The following is a 26,373-nucleotide window of genomic DNA, read 5'->3' on the forward strand; positions in this document are numbered from 1 at the left end:
ATATTTCTTCTATTCTATAGTCCTTGTCTTAACTTCCAAGTTCCCTTTTCCATAAAATAAGCCAGAATAAAAAATATTATCACAGCATCACCAACTAATCAGCATGAAATATAAATAAAGCTGTCTTAAAAACATTCCTCATTTTATTTATTTATTTTTTTAAGATTTTATTTATTTATTTGAGAGAGAGAGAATGAGAGACAGAGAGCACGAGAAGGAAGAGGGCAGAGGGAGAAGCAGACTCCCCGCTGAGCAGGGAGCCCGATGCGGGACTCGATCCCGGGACTCCAGGATCATAACCTGAGCCGAAGGCAGTCGCTTAACCAACGGAGCCATCCAGGCGCCCTGTCCATTGCTATTTTAAAATGAGGAATGTTGGGCGCCTGGGTGGCTCCGTTGGTTAAGCGACTGCCTTCGGCTCAGGTTATGATCCTGGAGTCCCGGGATCGAGTCCCGCATCGGGCTCCCTGCTCAGCGGGGAGTCTGCTTCTCCCTCTGACCCTCCCCCCCCATGCTCTCTGTCTCTCATTCTCTCTCTCAAATAAATAAATAAAATCTTTAAAAATAATAATAATAAAATAGCAATGGACACTATTTTATCCTTAATATTGTTGAAAAAATGTAGGCTCAAAGACTAAAAACAAAGATGACTGTACTAAAAACTCCAAATCGTTAGAATAAAAAGCAAAGAAGACTTTTCCAATGTAACAAGACAACAGAAACACAGAAAATAGCAAAAAAATCCCCCATAAAAAACAAAGAAGCAATATTTTAAAAACCACAAATGCAGAAAATTAAATTTTTTTTTAAAGATTTTATTTATTTGACAGAGAAACACAGCGAGAGGGAACACAAGCAGGGGAAGTGGGAGAGGGAGAAGCAGGCTTCCCACTGAGCAGGGAGCCCGACGTGGGGCTCGATCCCAGGACCCTGGGATCATGACCTGAGCCGAAGGCAGACGCTTAATGGCTGAGCCACCCAGGCGCCCCCAGAAAATTAATTTTAAAAGGATTAAGCAAACACAGATAAAACCAAGCCATCTCAAAATGAAAAATTGTTTTCCTCTTCGTAACTCTTGGGCCAAAGAGGAAATCAAAGCTGCCACACAAATATAAATACCAGATGTAAAGACAGTAGAATCCAGTATTCCAAGGCCATCTGCCACAAACTAAAGCCATCATCCTGACCAGGAAGCCGAACTCCTTTGCTAGCTCTGTGCTGTCCCACATCCTCACAGAAACACGGTAGAGATCAAATAAGATCAGGTATTTGAATAGACTCTATAAATGAAAAGTGCCAAATGCAAAGCCATACACATAAATCAAAGAATGATTAGGCCTGAGCTCTTGGTGTTGTCATACTAGGAACAGTTCTGGGTTAGTGAGCAAGAAGTACTAGTAAAGAGAGAATGAGAATGGGCGAAGCTGTCAGCATTTAGTAAGAACATCTATGTGGCATCTCTGAGATGTGCCTAACAGCACCCCTTTCTCCCTCCCTGTGCTGAGGGACACGGATGCATGAACTAGTCTGACAATCCAGGGTGAGGAGTGCGGTGACTGAGGTGGGCCCGGGACCTCAGCACAGCTCCGGGGAAGGGCTAGTGGATAAAGGCTTCTCGATGGATCTGCCTCTTGAGCTGATCTTGAGGGATGAGGAAGAACTGAACAGACCAAGAAGAGGTGACAGCCTAGGCCAAGGCCTTTTTGAGACTCACGGTGGCTTGCTGTGGTTGAAATAACAGGTGTTCATAGGGAGTGGCAGGTCTGAAGAAGTAAGCAAAGACGGAATAATGAAGTGCACTTTATTATGTAACGATTTTAAACTTAATCTTGAAAGTGAGGTGATGATAGTATGTTAAATGGAAGAGTGACCTGGGTTAATCTGGTTTCAGAGCAGCCTGGAGGCAGTGCCTGGGAGTCCTACTAAAAGATCTAAAAAGATTCCAACCAATATGTGGTCTAACGGCATCTGAGTCATCTTAAAATTTAAATAAATCTTGACTCTCCCCTACTTAAAATCCCAGCTTCCCCCTCTAAACCCCTAACCAAGGCCTACCAGACCTATAGGGTCTGGCCCCTGACCACCTTTCCATCCTCATTTGATGGTACTCTCTCTAGTAACTGTCTTCACTCAGCTTCTGGAATGTTCTGAGCTCTTTCCTGCCTCAGAAACTTCACTCAGGCAGTTCTCTTCATCTGAAGGGCTCCACGCTTGATTTAGGCCTCAGAGAGGCCTTCTCTGTAGGGGAATCCTCGTCCCCAACTGTTTTCTTTCATATCACTTCCACATTTCAGGGCAGATTTAAAAAATCTGTTTTTAATTAACTTACTGAACAACTGAATGAATGAATAAATGAATAATCCAGGATAGAGATGATAAAGGTTAAAATGGGGAAAATAACGATATATGAAGGAAGGCAGATTTGAGAGGCACCAAAGAGGAAGAAGTAGGTGGAATGATCACACGAGAAGAATGAGGGAAAGCATCTAGAGTGATGCCCAGCTTTGGAGAGAGGCATCACGTGGGTGATGTTAACATGAGCCCAGAGAGAGAACATGAATGAAGCAAGTTTGGATGGGAAGGATGATGAGTGTGGTGTTAGGAACGGTAAGGATGAGATGCCTAGGAGATACACGAGTGGAGATGCCGGGCAGAAGTTGGTACAAGGTTTGTAGTTCATGAGCTAGGTCTAGGGGGCGCTTGGACTCACCAGCAGCAAGTACCAGTTGAAGCTGTGGAAAAGATCACCTGAAGAGAAAACCAAAGACCCAATCACAGAGAATACACTGGCTAAACACATTTCATAACGAAAAAAACTAAGAAAGTGAATAGAGCAAGAAGAAACACAGGAAGAGAGGGAGTCCTGGAAGCCAAAGAGAAGCTTCTAGAAAGCCAAATGCCATAGGAAAGCCAAATGCCATAGGAGCAAATGCCAGAGAAAGCCTGAAAAGAGCCCATAAAATTTAGCAATTAAGAGGACCCTAAGCAACTCTGGTGAGGCGTTTAAAGAGGTAGAAGTGAGACAGCAGAATAAACAAGAGAGGTGAATTAAAGTTATTAAAACCTCCAGATATTTTAATCTAGTTTTGGTTAAAATTTGAAGGAAATCGTAAGTAACACTGTGATGGAAATCTTTGAGGGATACAGTCTGTTGACACAAGTGCTTTTGCGAGCGCCCGTACTGAGCTTCAGGTTATTACTTTTGTCATTTGAAACAAGAGGGAAAGATATGTAATATTTATATATGTTATCACAAAGACATAAAGAAGAGAAAGCTATGCACATGGAATGCAGGCCATGTTTAAATTAGTACTTATGCAAGAACATACATTTCTTGTCATTGTAGTTTTGTTCTACTGAAAAGGACAGAGAGCTTTCCGGCCATAGGCAGTCTTTAAAAGTTACTTTCCATGGGCTGCAAGCTGTGATCTTCAGACTGAATGTGTCAGCTGTTGGAATGTATGCCACCGGAAATTGAATTAGCTTCCCACCAATGTGATGATTAACCCACGGACTTCGACTTCCCTGACCTAGTTATCAACAGTTCATCTGCATGAATTCTCTTGCAATTAGGAAAACTATCTTTAGCTTAGATAATCATCTTTGCAAGATTTTTACAAGTAAAATAAAACATTCATTTCTTTTTTATTGAGATATAATTGACTTGTCATATTATGTAAGTTTAAGGTATACAACATGTTGATTTGATACTATTCATTTTTTTTTTTTTTTTAGAATACAAAGCAAAGCCTTCTTCTTCCAGAAATAAAGAGATGGAGACACATAGATTTCTTCATATAAGAGCTCTTCCTATCCCAGGACATATCATGCTGTATTATGATTGTGTTGTTCATTTCTCCAGTTTCATTACTTCTTTGGACACTGGAGAGTTTAAAGTTAAAGACTTTCTTAATCTAATTGATTACATTTTCTACTCTGTGAAATACGTTATATTTTCTACTCCGTAAAATATTTACTGAGGCCTTGGTATTTTTCTCAGTGCTTTGTGGGTTATATATGTGTTAAAATATTAATCCTTTGTAATGTTTCTTCTAACTTTTCTTGAGAATTTTCTGCCTTTTAATCTTGTCTATTTTTTTTGACATACAGAAATACCAAATTTCTATGATGCTAACTCTACCTAAACTTTTCTTTATGATTTCCATTATTACGTTTGAACAGGAAACTTGAGAAATTTTAACGGAGAGAGCAGAAAAAAAGAAGAGGCAAATGTACTTTTATCATAGATTCACCAAAGACTTCATTTGGTTTTTCCAAAGATCTTTAACAATACCATTAATCCCCATCTTTAAGTTCAGCATCTAAGTCACACAAAGAAATTCTGTGGCTCTTTATAACAGTAACCCATATATAAGCACGTACTTTGATGGTGGATTCATAGCAACCTTAGGTTTCAAGTAAGAATAAATTCTAAATTATAGAGAAAGTGGGATTACCTAGTTCCCATGTCATTTCTCTCCTCTGGGTTAAGTAGACTAATTTTAAAGACACAGGGCTTAGAAGTAACACTGGTAAGATAGAAAATGGGTCTTGATGGGCACTTAGTTGCTTCAAATGAATGTCCAAACAATTCGAACCTATAGTTTTTAGAACCTACTGACGAAACAATTCAGCCATTGTCAACTATTTCTGGGAAGAATTTTGCTCTTACTATTCTTCACGTGACAGACAGTATCCTAGGCATTTTTTGGTATATTAATCCCAAAGTTCAGAAAATATTTCTTTTCTTTTTTTTTAAGATTTTATTTATTTATTTGAGAGAGAGAGAATGAGTGAGAGCACGGGCAGGGGGAGGAGCAGAGGCAAAGGGAGAGGGAGATGCAGACTCCATGCTGAGCAGGGAGCCGGACAACTCAGGGCTCGATCCCAGGACCCTGAGATCATGACCTGAGCTGAAGGCAGACCCGTAACTGACTGAGCCACCCAGGCATTCCACAAAATCTTTCAAAATAAGTATTTCACAGATGAGAAAACAAGGGTTCAGAAAGGTTAAATAACTTGTTCAAGCTTACCTAGTATATAAGTAGTGTATATGAGTAGTGGAGCTGGGATTTGAACCCAGATCTCTGTTGATGCAAAAAAATCTATACTTTTCCTACTATGCCAACTGCCTTCCAGAACCCTATCTACTTCATATCAAGAGCTTCCAATATGCAAGGCATACGGTTAAGTACATTATCTCATTTACCCACAGAGTAATACGCTTGATATTATTGGTCATTTGATATTGATATTGCTGGCAAGATTTTAAAACTAATAGTTAAAAAGATGGTTTTTGAGCAATGGGAAAGGGCTCAATCACTAGGAGCGATTTGTTAGGCTCTTTAGGCTTTGTTAGGAGTAAATCATGCCCGCTTATCCTCATAATGTTCATTTTTAATTTGGTCTTTGTTAGGAGTAAATCACGTCCGCTTATCCTCATAATGTTCATTTTTAATTTGGTCAACAGCTAATAGCAGAGGAATGGTGGAGTTATTCTGACAGGCATTTGAAAAAGTAGTCTTTCTTATTATCCTATTTCTTTCTTTTTTTTTAAGATTTTATTTATTCATTTGACAGAGAGAGAGACAGTGAGAGAGGGAACACAAGCAGGGGGAGTGGGAGAGGGAGAAGCAGGCTTCCCGCTGAGCAGGGAGCCCGATGCGGGGCTCGATCCCAGGACCCCGGGATCATGACCTGAGCCGAAGGCAGATGCTTAATGACGGAGCCACCCAGTCGTTATCTCCTATTTATTATCCTTATTATTCTATTATCCTTATTATCCTATTTCTTGAACATTCTGAGCTAGATGATAATATAATTCAGTGAACTCAGAGAACTTTGACTAATGCATGATGTTGTTAGACCAATCTTTTTTGATTAATTAATCAGGATAAGGACATGGATGATATCAACTCTGTTGATCCAGTGAAGCCAAGAGGAACAACTGATACATAAGATGAATGAATCTAGATCCAAAAAAAATTCAACAGATGGACTGAATGAGATGAAATTTAACATAGCTGAAAGGGAAGTCCGCTACTATGTTCCAGGAAAAAGTGTTCATATACTAGTTGGGGGACACAGTGCTTTATAGTTTCTGGTGAAGAGACTGAGGAATCATTTATGTGAAGAATCAGGTGATGGGAGGAGGCATGAACCACAGCTGTGTATCTGACTGAGGACACCTATGGCCCCCCTTTCCCCCTCTTTCATTATGAGGCTCCTACTGTGCCTTCAAAGGGACCTGATAAACAGAACGTGTGCTGGAGGGAGTTTCTATCACATGGGTACTCAAAGGCATGTCTCCAATTACATGATCAACAGTTAAAGGAACCAGAAAGGTTTAACCTAGAGAAGACTTAAGGGAGACTGAATGTCTGTCTCCAAACTTCTGATGGGCTAAATTGGAGAAGAACATGGAAAAGGTACTTGGTACAGGTGGGCTTGGAGGGGAGAGCTAGGAGAGGAAATCTGACAGGTTAGACTTGGCTTCATATAAGGGAGAACTTTCTAACATAGCCATAGAGAAACAAAATGAACTATTTCAAAGAAGTTAAGTCCTTTAACCTGGAACTCTTGCTCAATCAGACACAAGAGGACTGACCATTTGAGAGGGATGCTGCAGGGGGAATTTTAGCATTCAGTGGAGTTTCGATCATATGGTTGCTAAGATCCCTTCCTAGCCAGAGATTCTACAGTACTCTGAAAATAAAACTTGGCCTATGTAAAATATGCAGCTACTGATATAAGAAAAAAGTGATTAGTGTGAAAAAGAACAAAAAGCATTAAACTCCAAAATAAACAAGAAAACACTAATTACATGACTTAAGTAAGGCATGTTTCCTAGAACTCTAGCTATTCAGTTTACCTATCTGGCCTAGTTCCCAAACTTGTCAGTGCATCGGAACACTCACTTCCCTGGGCCACCTTGGAAGGCTCAGATTTAGCAGATCTGGGCAAACTGTAATTTTTTAAAAATTCTCTTGGTGATTCTGATGCTCAAGCAATTTGGGGGGGGCCACTGAAAACCTAAACGTACTTATAGGGGTACTTATATTTTGCATAAGAAATATATACGTATGTATGTGTCTGTGTCATGCTTGAAAAAATCTTAATAATGATTCTAATCAATCTGTTAATATTTAAGGCCAGTGTAGTTTAATATTTAAGCGCCTATGCAGGGAGCAAACTCTACTTCAGTATTGTAAGCTCTAACAGTTTAGAACATAAAAATTAAAAATATCACATCTCTGGCTTTACAACTTTTAATATAATGAATAGATCTTTTCTACTTTTTCAGCATTTCTATCTTAGATAGAATGTTGTAAAAAGTAATGACATTCCCTCCTAAACAAATAACAGAAAAAAATCAAGAAAACGGATATTATTCACACATACATACATTCTAGCTTAAACACCTTCTTTTTTTCTCAAGTTCCCACGTGGATTGGCAAAGTCTCAGAAAATGCAAAAAGTCGTCATTCCCTGTTAAAGCTCATTAAGGGGCACCTGGGTGGCTCAGTTGGTTAAGCAACTGCCTTCGGCTCAGGTCATGATCCTGGAGTCCCGGGATCGAGTCCCACATCGGGCTCCCTGCTCAGCAAGGAGCCTGCTTCTCCCTCTGACCCTCCCCCCTCTCATGTACTCTCTCTCATTCTTGCTCTCTCAAATAAATAAATAAATCTTTAAAAAAAAAAAAAAGCTCATTAAGAACTTACTAGTATTAATAAAAAACTGTGTGTGGGGATAGTAAACAAATCAATATTCAATTTCTTAAAATTATAAATATTGAAACTTAAGTGTTTCCTCAATCCTTTATGTTCAACTTACAAGTTTAAAAAAATTTTTTTAATAAATCTAATAAATTTTAAAAATTTTTTAAGGAAGCTTTTTGCCTAGTCAATTAAATTCAAGGTGGTCAATTTTAATGTAATAAGAATGGCCTTATTAAATCATTGATAAATTTTGATTCTCTCCATAAACAAAGAAGGGGACTCTTTTTAAGATTGGTGTTAATTTTTTAAGCCTTTCTAAGTGTACACTATATGAAGGAAGTCCTTTCCCAGGAGTATGGTAAGAGGTCCTGGTTATCATAAAGCTGCTTCCTTGTCTGTTCTCATAAAGACCTTTAGAGAGAACAGGACAGAACTCCCATCATCCAATACCCTTCGAATCAGAACATCAACCCATTGTCTAAGACTTTCTGGACTTCAAAGCAAATGGTTTCTAAGACTTGTCCTGGCTAAGGCTTGAGTCCCCTCCCCTCCCAGGGGATGCATATACATACTGAAAGAAGAGAGGAAGAAGAAAGAGATGAGTCTGCCATAAGTTTCCTGCAGAGTACAAGGCTGGTGATTACTGAAGATTTGGAAGACATTATGAATTAGAATGAAGGAACCCACACAGGAAACACATCCAGATCCAAAAGAATGGGACTTTTATATATATATCCATAAAAGCAATATTAGGAGACATTATTTGTATTTCCTGAACGTTAAACTTTGAATGTCATTTTGCTGAAAATAATTCCTACATTAAACTTCATGTTAATTGATGTAAAAATAGTGACAGTGTATTTATCAGGAAATCTTTTTTTTCTTAAAGATTTTATTTATTTATTTGACAGAGAGAGACACAGCGAGAGACGGAACACAAGCAGGGGGAGTGGGAGAGGGAGAAGCAGGCTTCCCGCGAGCAGGGAGCCCAATGTGGGGCTCAATCCTAGGACCCCGGGATCATGACCTTAGTTGAAGGCAGACGCTTAACGACTGAGCTACCCAGGCGCCCCTTTATCAGGAAATCTAATAAAAAATCCTTTTACTTGGTTTCTTGATATCTGGCAGGTTGCCACATGCATCTCATAGTGAAAATGGTCATGGCTGACAATGAACTGGCCAATCAGATAACGCTGAATTTTAATCAATTTTTACCAGAGGAGAGAGGAAAGCTTTACCAATATCTAAACTGAAATTGAAAACAGACAGCTTCTGAATGAACCCCTCTGATGCATATACAATTCCTTTCAATTATGGTTTTGACAGGTCAAATATCTTCAAAACTTTTCCTTTAGTAGGAGGAAATGTTCTACTTACAAATGCACAAGACTATGAGAAAAAGGAGGTATGTGGCCAGCTCCCGTAAAACACTTTTAAGATACTTCTCTCGGTTAGTGTTGCTTTCTTCCATGAGTCTTGTTCCCCAGAGACCTTTAAAATAATAATGAAAAGTATGACATTTTATTTTTAAAAATCTCATGAATGGCAAAGAAGAAACATAAAATAAACAGTATAACCTTTAAGGGGGATTCTCCTGTATTTTTTTTTTTTAGCATGCTCTGAATGTAACTAAGAAATTGTTTTAGCAGGAGTGCCTTTTATTTAAGAATAGATCAGCCTCTACCGTCCCCCCCAGATGTACAAAACACAAGGCGACAATTTGATCATTGTCTAAACTCCCAATCCCATCAGAAAATGTCTTAGTAAAAACTTATAAAGAGAACAGGAAATGAGGGCACCCCAGAAGAACATATTAAATAACTGTGCACACACACATCTGCTTTTCCTGTGTGGAGGAGGACACAACCTGGCAATTATCCTCTTACTAAACCTAGTTAGGACATGATGTAACTCTATGGCACATGACACCTTTTGGATCACTCCTGATGAAAAGAAAGCCTGGTTGGAGCATCATTTCACTATGGAAATATCCAGTGGCACAAAATCTCGCTACTCTGTACCATCTCTCTCCTTTAAGAAACTCAATGCTGACTGACTACTCTAAACATGCTTAGCTTAACAGATTTGAAAAACGCTAATTAACATATCATCTTTAAGTTAAAAGCAACAATCATCCAACTTCTTTCTCTCTTTGGAGAAAGAATAAAATCAGCAGCCATGTTCCATATTTTAGCAGATGGAAAAAGCGTTGGGCTGGCTGAGCAGGGATGACATAACCCTCCGCGAGCTTGCTGGAGGCAGTGACCGCAGTTTTGGACTCGCTCAGCAGACAGACATGGTGGCCATCCAAAACCCCCATTAATGAACAGTGTGGTAAAATCACATTGCTGGCTACTTGGAAGAGCCTTCATGTTTGCCAAAAAGGACAAACTTCTCAATCCTTTCAGTTAGATTAGGTCGGCTGTGAATGGCAGCCAACCTGGCCCCGGCAGTCTGCCTCACACGTTTATTCCACAGACTTTAACGCCATCAATCACTGAAACTCACACAGCCACTTAAGCCACCATCAAGCCACAAGCCACACAGAGGACAGGGGAAAATGGCATCGAGGCTTTTACTTCACAGAAATGACTCCATCACCAGTTTTTATGTATTTTTTAAGTCTTATAATAATACATTAATACTACTCCTAAATTTGGGTATTTCGTTTCCTTTTCTTTTTTTTCTCCTAAATTTCCTTTAGGAAAATCAGCATCTGAATTCAAAGACACTGTGTTACATATCATAGGTTTCAGCACACGGAAAGTGGAGCATGACTTATGACCAGGTCTGCTTCTGCCAAGATCTGGTAGTTGTCAGGGAATTACTCACGCAGAAGAAATGCGGCAAGCAGAATGTTTGTTCGCTGAAACTCTATCATATTTAAAAATTATTACAAATTTAGATGACATGGAAAATTACAATCAGAATAACACAGAGGCAGCCAAGTATTAGGCTCAGTAGCCCTGGACGCAATCACACTATTTCTTTGGTTATATTTCTTTTGGAGACCAGGCCTAAAATATACTCATAAGTGGAGATGACTGGTCTCTTTATCATCAGGAAAGATTGTTGTCTTGCCTCACTTAGTCAGTGATTTCACTCTTTCCCATGGTTTATAAGCAATTATGCACTAAGTAGTCATGGTTCTTGATATTTACAAATGGTATTGCTTGACCTATATATAGAAAAACCAAACTCCCATCAAATTTTATTCAAGCTAAACGTGCAATGGTCTATGGCAATTTAATTCTAGCCCCCGAATGAAACATTTCAAGTAAAAAGAAACAAAGTTCCCTTATTTATATTTTTATACAATATACTTTATGCATTTCATTGACTTTCTAAATTATCTACTTCCTCAAATATTTATCACCTTCAAAATTTCATCCAATTTCCCCACTGGGTGTGTATGTAGGATCTGTCTTAGGACACGGGGACCTCTTTACATTCTGATGAGTGAGAAATGGCTATGTCCACAAATAGAAAAAATTGCTGTCCTATGGCTAACTACTTCCCATGTTTAGCAGAGCTGATGGAATAAGAATGGTTACAAAATGGCAGCATTCTTCAAAATCAACTGTTGTCTTTTCCCACAACTGTCCTCACCGTGGAGGGAGTATATGCCCAGCATTTCAGGCACTCACACTGAATACATAAAGTGTCTCCAGCTGTTAGGGAGAACATGATATGAGGGGGACACCAGACAATATCCAGCTTCTCTCATATTTAAGAGGGTGCTTGGTCAATGCCAGAGGCCAAAGTTGGAGTACTTCACCTAAACAGTGTATATTCCCATAGGCAGTGGTACTTATGAATATGAATATAGAGGGACTCTGAGATGGACAACCTGAAACACAAAAGATGTCTCAAACATAAATAATTGTGAAAAATGCCATTTTTGCAACTATCTTATTCAAATACTTCCAAAACTATTTTGCAATACACAAAAAACATCACAGAGAGAATGATATAATGAAGTCCTATGTATCTCTTGCCCAGCTTCAACAATTATCAACTCAACAACAACCTTGATTCATCTAAACCCTCACCCACTCCTTCCCAATTTTGAAACTAATTCCAGCTATCGTATCATTTCATCCTGAATATTTCAGTTCCATGGTCAAAAGACTGTGTGTGGATTATTTGCCTCATACCAACCCTGTCCCATCTGATATACACTAAATCCCCATGACTCATTGATCATGACAAGGTGCAATGTGGAATTTCGGAGTCAGCTGTGATCAATTGAGGGCTCAGTCACATATGAACAGTGGGACCTTATCGAACATCATGAGCCTCCATTTCCTCAGCTGAAAATGGGATAAAAGTACCTCTTGGTGGGGTTGCTCTGGGAATTAGAAATATTATATGTAAAGCACATAAAGTACTTGAAAGAGACTTGTCTATAGCTCCAGAAACAGGTGCAACTCTGAAAAATGTCCTACTTCTGACCTCTAGTTGGTCTAAATTTCAGAACAGTGTAAACACCCAAATCCATACGAACTTCGATTTTACTGTGAATAGCCTAACCAAATTCTCATTGCATTTCTATCATGAAAGAATTCAGGGGTTTTGTGCTCAGACACATGTGGGCCTTGTTTAGGAAGACAAACACAATCCTTCCAAATATTTATTTGAATGGCAGGCCCAACTTTAAAAAGGGAAGTGACTTTTTACTACTATTGGCCCATTTAATATAGAATATTCAGTTGCTCCCTTATATGTTACTGACCCCTGAATCTTAAATTCTCAGTCGGCCCTCTCCTGAGGTACAGACAAGCAGGTGCCACAGCTAACAGCCAGTTCTACATGCATATTCCACGGACAGTTAATAACTAGCATGCCCCACACTGAGATTTTTTCTTTGTCTAGAAACCTACTTGCCCTGTATGGGTTAATGGTACCAAGCCAGAAACATGGGTTTCATCCTAGAATAGGCCCTTTTCTTAACCCTCACATGGAGCTGGTCCACAATTCTGATGCCTTCTGTCTGTCTCCAGTCCAGCTTCCTTCTATCCTAGCGTACATGCCTTGGTTGCAGTCCACTGTTACCCCTGTCTCTCGGTTAGCCCTCTCCTGACCTATTCTCCCACCAACCAGCACTATCTGCCTCACTCCATTCTCTACATTCTTGCTAGAATCATCTTCAGATTGATATGTGACCGTATCAGCCCCCTTCTTGAAGCCTCCACGAGCTCTAACTTTTTAGAGGAAAAAGTACCAATAAGCTATAGGCTTGCGTGTTCTTACTTCTGCTACTTTTCCCTCCTTAAATTCCCCCCTCATCCTTCAAAATGTTAACTCAAGTTTCACTTCCTCTGACCTCCTCCCATACAGCTGGTCCTCTCTTCTTTGGGTCCCTCCAATCCCTGAGACCTCACATTGCAATTATTTCCTTACACCTGTTTCCCCTACTAAGCTGAACTCCTTGAGAGTTGGGACCTTGTATTATTCATCTCTGTATCTCTAGTATCCACCACAAAGGAGACTCTCACAAATGTTTGCTGACTGCACAAATTCTGTTACTAGCATAACCTTAACCACATACCTCACAGTAGCAATGCTCCCTCAAAAAAATCCCCACAGCTACGGAAATACAAAATCTTGTTTGTTCAAAATTATAGTGCAAATAAAAAAAGAAAAAGAAGAAGTGATGGAGTGAGGTTTGGATTAAAAACAAAGGGAAAGTCACAATAGCCAAAAGGTGGAAACAACCCATGTGTTCGTCAACTGATGAATGGATAAACCCAAAATGTGTTGTAGACATACAATGGAATATTATCCATTTATCAAAGGGAATGAAATTTGGATACATGCTACAACATGGATAAACCTTGAAAAATTATGCTAAGTGAAATAAGCCAGACACTAAAGGACAAAACACTGTGATTCCACTAATATGATGTACCTAGAGTAGAAAAAGTCACAGAGACAGAAAGTAGAATAGAAGATACCAGGAGAAGGGTAACGTGGTAATGGGTAGAGTTTCTGTTTGAAATGATGAAAAGTTTCTGGAAATGGGCAGTGATGATACAAGTGAATGGGAGAGAAGGTAGCTATTTGTTAGAGCAGCCCAGCCCACCCTGACCAACACAGCCAGTACTTTAGGATTTCTCCAGGAAAACAAAACCCGAAACCCCAAGCACAGATGTTTAAAATAACAGGAGATGACTTTACCACGTTGATACATCCATAGAACACATTCAATTCTGGAAATTCAGAAAATTTGATAACTCATGTAAAGTGTCAAATTTTATTTTTGCACTAAAAAGAGTTTGCTAAGAAAAAAGCAAACAAGATTATTGGGGATATCTTTAAGTTTGAGGGCAGTCTTTACATCTTTCGGCCATCCTTCACTTTGGTCCAGACCTTCACCACTTCTTCACTGGCTGCCTGCTACATGGTCCTTCCGCCTCTCTGCCTCCCTGTGCAAGCTTTTCTGCACAGCACACTGCCTATCGATACTCCCTTTCGGCATGTTTCTGGTCCTGTTAACAACTTGCAACTGCTTCCTAATATTTAGGGATAAATTCTCAGTTCCTTGGTTGGACACATGTTTCCCACAACCAAACCTCAAACATTTCTTCTTTACCATCTTACTCCTGCTAAGGAGATAGATCTATCTACTGTACAAAAAGCAAAAAAGACCATTTGTTGTCCATCTTGGATTCATGTCATTAAAGAACTTCACAGAGTATGTGGAAGCTAGAAAAGACTCTGGAGATTAGGTTCAACTCCTCCGTTTTATAAATCAGGAACAGAGGCTCGGGGAATCTTAGTGAGTTGTACAAAATCACGAAGGCAGGAGACCTCCAGGGAAGCTCCTGACCACTCCAAGCTTGAGTAATCTTTCCTACCTTTAGAAATTGCAAGTTACTTTCTGTCCTGATCCTAGGGTACTACTTACTACTTAATGCATGTAAGATTTTTGTCATTGGTATCCCATGAGGGAAAAAAATCACAACTCATTCATGGTTATTTATTTTACTTTTCTTGGTTTCTATCCATAGGAAAATGGTGATGGTGCTATTTTACCTCTTTTTTTTTTGGTGGCAGTGGTGGGGGAGCACCTAGTTCAGTACTAATTTCATAGGAGGTGCTAATTATTCAACAAACGTCACTTATTTAATAAGTGATATGTATGTTTAATTTTTAATATATTTAATAAAATAAAATTTATTCTAAAATTTCCTAAGATTAACATTTTCCTGTGTCTCTTGCCCTACTAATTAGACCATTGATAAAGTTTGACTAGAAGTTCCCTATGAGCCTATACATTGTAAATTTTTTTGAGAAAAAATTTTTGAAGAACTACACATGTATATAAACTCATATAAGGATATATATTTCATTTCATTATATTCCATTATTGAGTTTATTCAAAGAAGGTTAAAGGATCATGATTTATTATTCATTAACTTGCAAAAAACTTCTCTTACTTCAGTGAATATTTTTTAAAGCACACTTAAAACAATGTAAAATAATTTGTTTGGATACAGTTTTGAACCTTAAAAAGCTTTACTAACTTACTCACATAGGTTGTTCAAAAAGGGTCTTTTGTTCCCCACCATGACATGAATCAAAGTAACAGCATAAGCACTTACATAAAAGTACAAAAGTGCACACTATTGAAAATTTATGAATCAATTTATATTTATGAAGCACTCACAACATGTCAGAGACATGCTAAGCATTTCACATGTTTCATCTCATTTAATTCTCCCCATTCAAGAACAAAGTATTATGATTATCTCTTTTTAAGAAAAGCAAAAATTGGGGATCAGAGAGATAAAGCAATTTGCCACTGTGTGGTAGAACTGGAATTTGGGTGTAGGGCTGACTTGGTCTTAATCACATTGCTATAAAAACAGTTGGATTTTTTGTACAAGATTTGCAAAACTGACAGGGAAGAGTAGGGAAGGGAAACTTTCAAAAGAATGGAGAATGGAAACTCTTTAAAAAGTGGAGATTAAAATAATTTGAATGTGAGAGCAAATGCAACTCTTTTCCAAGGATGCCTCTGACAAAACCTCGCAAAACAGGATCCTCTCTGCTCCTGGAAAATCTGGGTCCTCTAAATAGGCACTGGCAAATTTGAAAATTCCTTTCCTGCCTCTGGAAAGTTGGGTGCACTGAACTCTGATACATGTACACACAGCTGGTATCTGGTGACTTCACTGTTTTGTTGGAATTTCAGAGAACATTAAGTTAGCTATTTAAAACCATACTACCAAGTTTTTTAAACAATGTAACTTTTTCTTTGCAATTGTTTTAGAAAAACGCCTAGATTAGAAATGGCTAAATAACTGTCTTCATAGACATTATTTTATTCTATTTGTGGTGTTCTCAACAGCTCGCTCTCCCCCAAACCACCACACACATCACCAAAACAACATCCGTGACAACTCAATGACACTTGCCCCACAACTTGGATAACACTACAGTTACCCTTTCCAGAATGGAACGAGGGGTAAGAGGGCGTCCAGACCAACGGAAGACCCGATATACAGGTGCAACCACCTTCAGCTGTATTAGAATATTTTTTCTTTTTTTCCCCTACAAGAAAAAAAATGTTCAGAGGTACCCTTTCATTCTAATACGGCTTTCACTTATATACAGAGGAAAAAATATGCTGACCAATCTCCTTCCGTTATAAGAAGGAGGTATCCCATAAATTTGCACAAACAAGGGCGCAGTGGAATTCCGCATGGGTACCGGAAGTAGAGCACAATTAGCAGAATGGGGTACGCGCTTCCAAGGGAGGCGGGGACACAGGAAGGATGCGAGGGGGAACCCCGGAAAGCTGCCCACAGCGGGCGATGGCTCCGGCCGGCGCCCGCAGCTCTGGTTTGTGCATCAGCCGCTGCGGGTCGCGCGCTCTTACCTCGCAGCCCACGAACCAGCCTCTCGGCCCAGGCCACTCGGGGCGGCTGCCCGTCCAGGGGGAGGTGGCGATGCAGCGGGTCCCCGCCGCCGGCCGGGCTGGGACTCGGCGGGCCCTGGTCCTCTCGCCGGCGCCGCCTCCCGCTCGGGTGGCCAGTGCCGTGGTAACCCCCCAGCCCCCGGCCCCGGGAGCCCACGGAGCTCACGGCGGAGGAGGCGGCCGACCTCCGGCTGCCCGGGCGCCACTCCACGTCCATCTCCACCACCATTCCTCCTTCCTCTCCTTCCACCTCCTCTTCCTCCTCCTCCTCCTCGGCCTCGAAGCCTGGGTTGTCACGGCTCCAAGCCTGCCGCGAGCACGAGGAGAGCGGAGGAGAGGGGGAGGCTGAGGCTCCGGCCGGGGGGTCCCGCGCGGCCGCCTGCCGGATACGCTCCATCTCGATCTCCAGGCCCCTCTGCTCGCGGAGGCCGCCTGGAGCCCCGAGGCCGGCGCCCACGGCCGCGCCGCCCGCCATCAGCCGGCCGGGGCCGGCCGCTCGGGACGCGGGCGACCGCTTCGGGGCCCCGGGCTGCTGCGGCTGCACGCGGCTCGAGTTCACCATCGCGGTCACTGGCGCCCCGCGCGCCTTCGCCCCTCGCCGCGCTCGGCGCAGCGCGCTGCAGGAGCCATGTTCTTTTCTTCCCGGGGCCCGCCGCCTCCAGCTCCCCGCCCCCGACCTCCCCGCGGTCCCGCGTCCCCTGCCCGCCCCCTCGGCCCGCCCCCTCGGCCCGCCTCCCCCTCGCCTAGCCTCGCCTCGCCCAGCGGCCGCGGCGTGCTGCAGGGGGAGGTGCGAGGAAGCCGCCCCCGCAGACCGCGCGGTCTGCTAGCGGCGCCTAGGCTCGTGTTCCAAGTGGAGCGGGAGCCCGGGAGCGGGCGCCCACGTTCCATTCGGGTGGAGGGGCTCCGGCAGGGAGGGGTTCGCTGCCCCGCCCGCTCGCCTGCGGGGAAGGGGCTTGTGGAGCTGTCACTCCCTGCGTGACCCCGACATAATGCTTGGGTCCCTGTTCACCGCCTGCCCCTTCTGCCTCTCCCAAAGTGCAGAGAGAGAAAGAGAGAGAAAACCATTTTGTGGGATGGTGTGTACTAGCGAAATCCAGCCTGCGCTGCTCTGCAGCAGGGGCAAAGAAATCTTAACTTCGTTTGAAAACTACCAACAAACTACTAATGCTGACTTCCTTGGCCTTTGGCGGCCCCCTTGTTCCCGCTTCTGCTGCTTTTTGGATGGTTTCTTCAACCTCTGGTCGGCTCCTCTCTCCACACATTGTGGGGACCCCAAAGATTCCGTCCTGGAACATTCAGATCGCTGGTGCTCTGAGCTCGAGCTCATCCCCTCCCGCCCCCGGCTGCCGGCTCAGGCTCTGGCTTCCAAGTCACAATCCCACGTCAGCCCCGGGGCCAGAACTTTATTCCCACTCTACAGTGAGCTCATCCAACTGGAGGATCTGCAATTGTCTCAGACTTAACGTATCCCAAATTAAATATCCATTCCCCTTCTCTTTTAAGCCTGCGTCACCTCCTGTTCCCCCAGTTGAAATTTGAGACATGGCTGTCCTCCTTACTTGTCAAGATATGCTTCTCCGTGATACCCTCATCTGTCTGCTCTTCTCCTCCTACACCTCATCTCCCCAAATCTTGTTACTTTTGCCCCACAAATCTCTCTGATAGGACCTCCGTTTCTCATGCCTGTTGTCAGTGATTTCGCCCAGGGCCCTTGCTCTATGTTTTGTTTTATTCCTCACTGGAACAACTAACCTGTCAATTCCATCTCCATCCGCCACTCCAGGGTCCCCGCGTTCCCAAATTGTATTCAGAACCAAAACTGCTCCTGTCACATTGATGCTTAGATACCTCTGGGGGCTTCCTACAACTTAAAACATAAAATTTAATTTCCTTAGGTTAGGTTAGTACATTTTCTTCATCTGCCCTTGTATTTATTTGTTTGCTAGGGCTGCCATAATGAAGTACCACAGACTGCGTGGCTTAAACAACAGAAGTTTATTTTTTCACAATTCTAGAGGTTGAAAGTCAGATCAAGATGTTGGCAGGATTGGCTTCTCCTGGGGTCTCCTTCCTTGGCTTGTAGATGGTGGTTTTCCGCTAGTGTCTTCACATGGTGGTCTCTTTGTAGGTGTCTGTGTCCTAAACTCTTCTCATCAGGACACCCGTCACATTGGATTAGGGCCTATTCTAGTGACCTCACTTTAATTTAATTACCTTAAAAAACAAAACAAAACAACAACCCTGTCTCCAAATACAGTCACATTCTGTGTTGTTGGAGATTAGGACTTCAACATATGGATTTTTGAGGGGGACACAATGTGCCTATAATATCCTGATTTTATTCAGGTAATCATGGCCACCTATCATCAATTCTACAATTTACCTTGTTACTTACCTGTATCCTTTTCCTAACTTTGAGCTTCTTTTTTTTTTTTTAAAGGTTTTTTTATTTATTTGAGAGAGAGAGAATGAGAGAGAGCAAGCACACGAGAGGGGGGAGGGTCAGAGGGAGAAGCAGGCTCCCTGCTGAGCAGGGAGCCCGATGTGGGACTCCATCCCAGGACCCTGGGATCATGACCTGAGCCAAAGGCAGTCGCTTAACCAACTGAGCCACCCAGGTGCCCCTTAACTTTGAGCTTCTTAAAGACAGGGTGTGTTTTTCTTATCTACTACCTCAGCCCAAATTCCACTTAGAATTCTTATTAAAGTTCTCAAACATCTGTTTTCTTTATGCCAGTCAATTTCTCACAAATTTATTGTCTAAAAAATATGAAAACTGCCTGCCTTGGTCATTTGTTTAGGCCTCAATTTCATTATTAGGCCTCTGTGTGCACATAAGAAAACTTTGGGGTTTTTTCCCCCTTTTTAATCTGTCTCGTGTAAATTTAATTCTAAGTTCAGCTGGAAGACCTTGAAGGGTAGAGGAACAATTTCACTTCCCTACAATACTAAATTATATTCTCCCATCTGTTGTTATTTAGACTTAAGGTATATTATCTCACCAATGAGATAACTCCCTGCAGTTATGTCCCAAGAGTATTTTGTTTTATCTTGTATGTTTTACTAAAATAATAATGTTACTTACTATGCATAGTGAAAGCACAGAACTTGAACCCAATAAATAAATAGTAATTGAATTAATTCTATTATTCCTTGATATTATTGTTTTTCCATTCAGTATTCTCTTCCTTATATCTCTGGACTATAGACTTGCTAGCAAAAAAAAAGTAAGAAAAAAGAAATGGATAAACTAAGGAGTAATCTGCTGTGTTCTAAACCTTGAGCTGTGGAAAATCAAAACATCCTTGGGAAACAAATATTACAAAACTGAAAATAGCATTTTGAACAGTGACTTAATAATGGTTTAATGTGGGGGAAGCTTGGGGGGCTCAGTCAGTCAAACATCTGCCTTCAGCTCAGGTCATGATCTCCGGGTCCTAAGATCGAGCCCCGAGTTACTGGGCGGGGAGTCTGCTTCTCCCTTTCCCTCTGCCCCACCCTCCTGCTCGTGTTCTCTCTCTCTCTCTCAGATAAATAAATAAAAGCTTTAAAAAAAAAATAGTTTCCTGTGTGCATAAGCTATTCCAAGGCCCTTGCACCTCAGAGGAGAAATGGTAGCACGTGAAGGTTAAAAAGGGCTCTACATGAAGAATTAGGAAACCCCAGTCTTAACCAAAGCTCTAACGGTATGATTATGATGCCTGACTAGGCTCATGCAGTCCCTCAACAATTCCACAGGGAATGAAGACTCCTTAAGGGCTGGGCTTTTTGCCTGTTGCACTGATTGTGTTCTTTCATAGTGTTGTGCCCAGCACATAGCAGGTGCTCAAGAAGTATTTGTTGTAGAATCCTCTAAAAAAAAAAAAAAAGTAGAAGCTCATAATCCAGTTGTGACACTAAACAAAAACCACATAAGTTATTGTAATAGATGGAAATATTTATTTATTTATTTATTTTTAAAAAAGATTTTATTTATTTATTTGACAGAGAGAGAGAGTGAGAGAGGGAACACAAGCAGGGGGAGTGGGAGAGGGAGAAGCAGGCTTCCCACCGAGCAGGGAGCCCGATGCGGGGCTCGATCCCAGAACCCTGGGATCATGACCTGAGCCGAAGGCAGACGCTCAACGACTGAGCCACCCAGGCGCCCCAGATGGAAATATTTAACATAATTAAGATAGAAGAGCATGGGGTACCTGGGTGGCTCAGTCACTTAAGCATCCGACTCTTAAGCTCAGGTTATGATCTCAGGGTTTTTTTCTATAGCTTTCTCAGCTTTAAAGTTCCTATCTCTGGTGATAAGGATATCTTTGTACTTCTTAGTACAGGAAGGGTACCTTTCATATGGGAAATTGATTTCTTGCTGGAGGGGAATGGAGGTGGTTCTGAGTATCCTTATACCAACTGTTTCTTAAGTAACTTTTATTTAAAATAATCAGTATGCTGAAGTGCACTTTTTGAGGTGGCTTGCCCTTGGCCCCTATGGCATCAAGTCAGTATGAAGTCTTTCAACACAAGAAGGGGTTGAGGAGAGAAACTACTCAGGCTGGCACGGGAGGAGAAGGTAGGGCTAGATCATGGAAGGCCTGAGATGCATGTTAAAGAGTATAGCCTTTATTTAATAATAATAATAATAATAATATACCTTCTTTGTCAATGATTTAAAACAAAATCTGAAGCATTCTTTTTAAGACTATATCATTGTCTCCAAAAGAATTTGGACTGACCAAAAATGTGTCCACACATACATAATTCAGAATTAAATGTGTGCTTACCCAAAATTTTAATTAAAATCTTCACAAGTAATGTGATTTTAAAAAAATTCAGAGAAATATTTTTGTAACATTATGTGGATAGTATTTAATGCACCACCTCCTAAATCTTACATTCCAAGAATTTCACTACCAGTTTCAATCTTAGTTTTCATAAACCCATCACCAGCCACGCAATATATTTCCTGTTCAAATACCTAGTCATTCTTTCTGGCTTCCTAATGTTCTCTCCTGTGCTTTTACCTTGGCATGTTTTCCCCCTTGGGAGTGCCTCGCTTCTCCTCAAGTAGGCCTTGAAGCTGTAAATTTCTCTCCCTTCCCACAGAATTCCTTCCTTTAATATTCATCTTACAAACAAATCCATTTCTCATAAGAAGTGTTCTCTTATTAAATAAATGAGATGCAAAATTCATATTCTACTTAACCTGGTTGCCATAATCCTATGGCCATATTGCAAGTTTCGGTAATCTACAGGCCTGAAATCCCGTGTGGGATGGATAACATAGCTGGATGCTATTTGGTTTTATTTCATCTGTGTGGTAAGTTCTTCTGGAACATGCTACATAAACCCCACCCCTTTGTCTCAGTGCCATGGTGGATACTCAGACAAGCCCTTCAAAAGGCAGCTTAAAAACAGTCCAGTCTGATTTAATACTTAGTATTCGCCACGCTTCTGGCTTCTGTATTATTAGACTTGTCTGTTTGTTTCCTGTTTTGCTTTTATTTTCCCATGTGAACAGATGAAGCAGACACAAGCAGAAGGACCCATTGGGCCTGCAGATTCCACCTTCCAAAGGAAATCCAAAAGGGCTCTCTGGCTTGTGTGGTGTTGCTTAGCAACCCCCCAAACAAACATGTTTCCCTCTCGATTTTTTTCCCAGTCCTTATTTATTCAAGAACATTGTAAAATAAATTTTTACCACTTGACATCTGAAATCATTAGAAAAAGATTTGGTGTTTCGGGCTTTATAAGAACTGCTAACCATACTAAAATTTTTACTTGTTTTTATTTCTCAATTTACTGCACTAATAATGCAAGGCTAGGATTTGTGATATTCTACCTTATGTCTAGAATTTGGTTTGGATGTGTCCCTGCCTCTGTGGGAGTTACCTTGGCACCGTTGTTGGCTGGCATGTGATTCTGATGACCTAACCTCTGTATCTCAGTTTCCTTCTGTGAATAATGTGGCTAAATATCTACCTTACAAATTCCCACAGAATTTTTGCTGAATACATAATGAGGGAATATTAACAAATTCATCAAACACTTACAGAGTGTCCACTAGACATCAGGCTCCATGTTGGATTCCAGCGGGGCAAGAATAAGACATAATTCCTACCTGCAAGGGGATCAAATCTTCTAAGTCATCCCCAAGCCCTCTTCTACACCTCCTAAAGACTTAGAATCTTTCTAGACTCAGGCATCATCTCCTTCTGGAAACTTACTTAGCCACGATCTTGGCCCCTAGCTTGAATTTACTTGCCCCTCTACCCTGTCAAATTTCATCACATTTATCTTTTTGTTCAAAAAGACTTATGTATTTATTTGAGAGAGAGAGCGTTTGTGAGTGAGTGGGAGGAGGGGCAGAGGGAGAGAATCTTCAAGCAGACTCCCCACTGAGTGTAGAGCCCTATGAGGAGCTCGATCTCATGATCCATGAGATCATGACCTGAGCCAAAAGCAAGAGTTGGACGCTTAACCAACGGAGCCACCCAGGTGCCCCAACATTTATCATTTCATATTAAAAATATCTGTTAACAGAGTTGTCCTCCTGAGTAGAATGTAAGGCAGAGACCCTGGCTTATTTGGTTTGTTGTTTAGCAGTTCTGTAACCATTCCCCTTTCTTACCAAAACAATAATCAGATTTTCTTGGGGAACCCCCCCCATTCTGAGTCCCTATGTGCCTCAGCTGTGGCCACCACCACCACTAGTTCCCAAGTGATGAGTGTGGAACGCAGGCGTGGCCGACCAGAGCATCATGAACCCTTGGCTCCTGTGAGTGGTATTTATGAACAGGCATGGGATCTGGTTCTGTTCAATGGAAATCAGGACAGAACTTTTTTCAAGTTGTGGAAAAGAAAAGCTTTTCTTCCTGCTAGATTTGGAGTCAAAGGACGTAAGTCTAGACAAGCTGGCAGCCAAAATGTTGATGCTCAGGGGGGAAAGGGAGCCAACAATATATATATAATGTGAGGACTGGAAGAATACCAAAATTGATCTGGTGGTAATGTTTGGGTGGCCATGCTATTCAAGAACATTGCGAAATACATTTTTATCATTTGACGTCTCCTGGTTTGGTCCATTGCAGATATGATATTTATCATCTATATCTGTATTCAAGTTCAAAAGAATTTTGAACAATGCAGGGCCAAGAACCGAGGGCTTTGGAATACTGCTCTTTACTAACTCAAATTTATTCACTAATTCCATTTGGATGTAGTTGTTCAAAAACTTTGATTCCAACTATATTTTCACTAGCTCAGATTTTCCAAAAGAATATTAGATTTTTTTTCAAATGCCTTCTGATGCTTATAGCATTAAACTTGCAGCATCCCGGGCGCCTGGGTGGCTCAGTCGGTTAAGCGACTGCCTTCGGCTCAGGTCATGATCCTGGAGTCCCGGGATCGAGTCCCGCATCGGGCTCCCTGCTTGGCAGGGAGTCTGCTTCTCCCTCTGACCCTCCCGACCCTCCCCCCTCTCATGTGATCTCTCTCTCAGTCTCTCTCTCTCAAATAAATAAATAAAATCTTTAAAAAAAAAAAAACTTGCAGCATCCCTACATCTACCAGACTTTACAGAATACCTGTTTAATATCCATCGAGCACAATTTTAGATATGATTAGGGTGCAGAAGAAATTGTCCTTGCATGCAAGAAGCTTGTAATTAGCTTGCAAAGACAAGCTATACACAGATAAAGCAATTAACTGATAAGTGCTTTAGGGCACTCATCTGGAAAGGGTTTTCTGTTGTTGGTTTTAAGATTCCGGAGTCTAACTCCTGAGGATTCTGACTTACTATACCTTAGGTGGGTCTTAGGAGATGAAGAAAGACCAGCTTCTGATGATATCATTTGAGCTCCAGAGCCAGCACTAATTGAAGGCAGATCTACCCCTGTACTTCATTAACCCTAACATTTCCTTTCTGGTTAATTTATTTTAGGTTAGGGTTTCTGTCCCTTGCAATTAAAATAGTACTAACAAATTTGAATAGAAGTGAATCTACAGACTGGTAAAAGTTGTGCTAGTTATATGCAATATGATCACAAGATCAGGTCCCCTTGTCTGGGCATATAGAGTGGCTGGTTTGGCCTCCCACTCTGCAAGAGTTAGGAGATTAGAGACTTTAGAGGATGCTGAACCTTACTCTTCTTTTCTCTTTTTTTAAGATTTTATTTATTTATTTGTCGGAGAGAGAGAGAGCACAAGCAGGGGGAGTGGGAGAGGGAGAAGCAGGCTTCCCGCTGAGCAGGGAGCCCGATGCGGGACTCCATCCCAGGACCCTGGGATCATGACCTGAACCAAAGGTAGACGCTTAACCGACTGAGCCACCCAGGCATCCCTGAATCTTACTTTTCTTTTTTTTACATAATTAAATTACAGCTTTGAAATCTTTGCTGTAATAATCCAGAAATCCTTTTGAAAATGGACTCTCTTAGTAATTTTTAATAGCAGTTCTTAATTTTGATAAAGTTCAATTTATGAATTTTTTCTTTTATGAATTGTACATTTGGTGTTATATTTGTAAAAATCTTTGCTTCACCCAAGGCCATGAACATTTTCTCCTATATTTTCTTCTAGAAGTTTTATAATTTCAGGTTTTATGTTTAGGCATATAATCCATTTTGAGATAATTTTAACATATGGTGGGAGGTATGAATCAAGTTTTTTTTTCTTACATATGAGTATCCAAGTGTTCTAGTATCATTAGTTGAAAAGACAATCCTTTCTCTCTTGAACCATCTTTGCACTATTTTTGAAAATCAATTCACCATATATGTGTGAGTTTATTTCTGCATGTTGTATTCTTTTTTTTCTTTTCTTTTTTAACCTTTTACTAATACCATCCTACTTTGGTTACAGTAGCTTCCCTCATACTCTTGCTCACTGACTACATATTTTAAATTCGTAAATTTTAATGGTTTAATTTTATTTAATGACTCTGTCTGGTTATAGTCCTTACTTTGGCCTGACCTCTAAAGGGCTTCTTATCAATTTACTAGAGAGGATTAGTGAGCTATGTTGGGTTTCTGTCTGAATGTTATTTAGAAATTATTTACAAATATAATTTTTAATATCAACATCAATTTTTTAAATTAAGCAAGCAATTGTTTTTTTGATCTGTCAATTTTTTCAGTAGGCTTTGACTCTTCTGAAAAATAAGGTATTAACAAATACGTACTCTCTACCAACACTTTTAAAAATTAATAACTGACATTGTCAAAGTCTATAAACTTTTATTTTCTTCTAAAATAATAAATATTTCATCTTATATTTAGATATATTCAGTACTTATTACCAATACTTTTTTAAAAAATATTTTTATTTATTTATTTGACAGAGAGAGAGACCGCAAGGGAGGGAACACAAGCAGGGGGAGTGGGAGACGGAGAAGCAGGCTTCCTGCTGAACAGGGAGCCAGACATGGGGCTCGATCCCAGGACCCTGGGACCATGACCTGAGCTGAAGGCAGATGCTTAACAACTGAGCCACCCAGGCGCCCCTTATTACCAATACTTTTAAAACATAGGTTCCCCTCCCCTGAGTTCTCTTGATTCAATACTTTTGGGATAGATTTTTTATTAAGTGTTCTTTTTTTCTTTTTTTTAAAAGAAGGACTCATTAATGCCTCATTACTCCCAGAGTGTGTACCAAATTGAGAGTGCCTTTCTGTTGCCATAAACATAAAACAAATGGGCTGGGCATAATATTCTTGGCTCAATCTTGTCTTCCTTCTTTTTA

The 26,373-nt window shown here is 41.0% G+C and overlaps 1 protein-coding gene across 1 annotated transcript in view; it reads right to left on the minus strand.

Annotated features, from left to right (window-relative positions):
- The window catches only part of PKD2 (polycystin 2, transient receptor potential cation channel), a 52,801-nt gene extending 35,537 nt beyond the window's left edge, over nt 1-17,264 (minus strand). Inside the window, exons 1-2 of the mRNA XM_021702318.1 lie at nt 16,606-17,264; nt 9,096-9,209 (exon numbers count right to left, since the gene is read on the minus strand). Coding sequence (XP_021557993.1) covers nt 9,096-9,209; nt 16,606-17,206 — 715 coding nt within the window. The 5' untranslated portion in view covers nt 17,207-17,264. The remainder of the gene's footprint in view (nt 1-9,095; nt 9,210-16,605) is intronic.
- Between the last annotated feature and the right edge of the window lie 9,109 nt (nt 17,265-26,373).

The sequence above is a fragment of the Neomonachus schauinslandi genome, chromosome 2 (genome assembly GCF_002201575.2).
Source record: "Neomonachus schauinslandi chromosome 2, ASM220157v2, whole genome shotgun sequence".
Classification (NCBI taxonomy): Eukaryota; Metazoa; Chordata; class Mammalia; order Carnivora; family Phocidae; genus Neomonachus; species Neomonachus schauinslandi.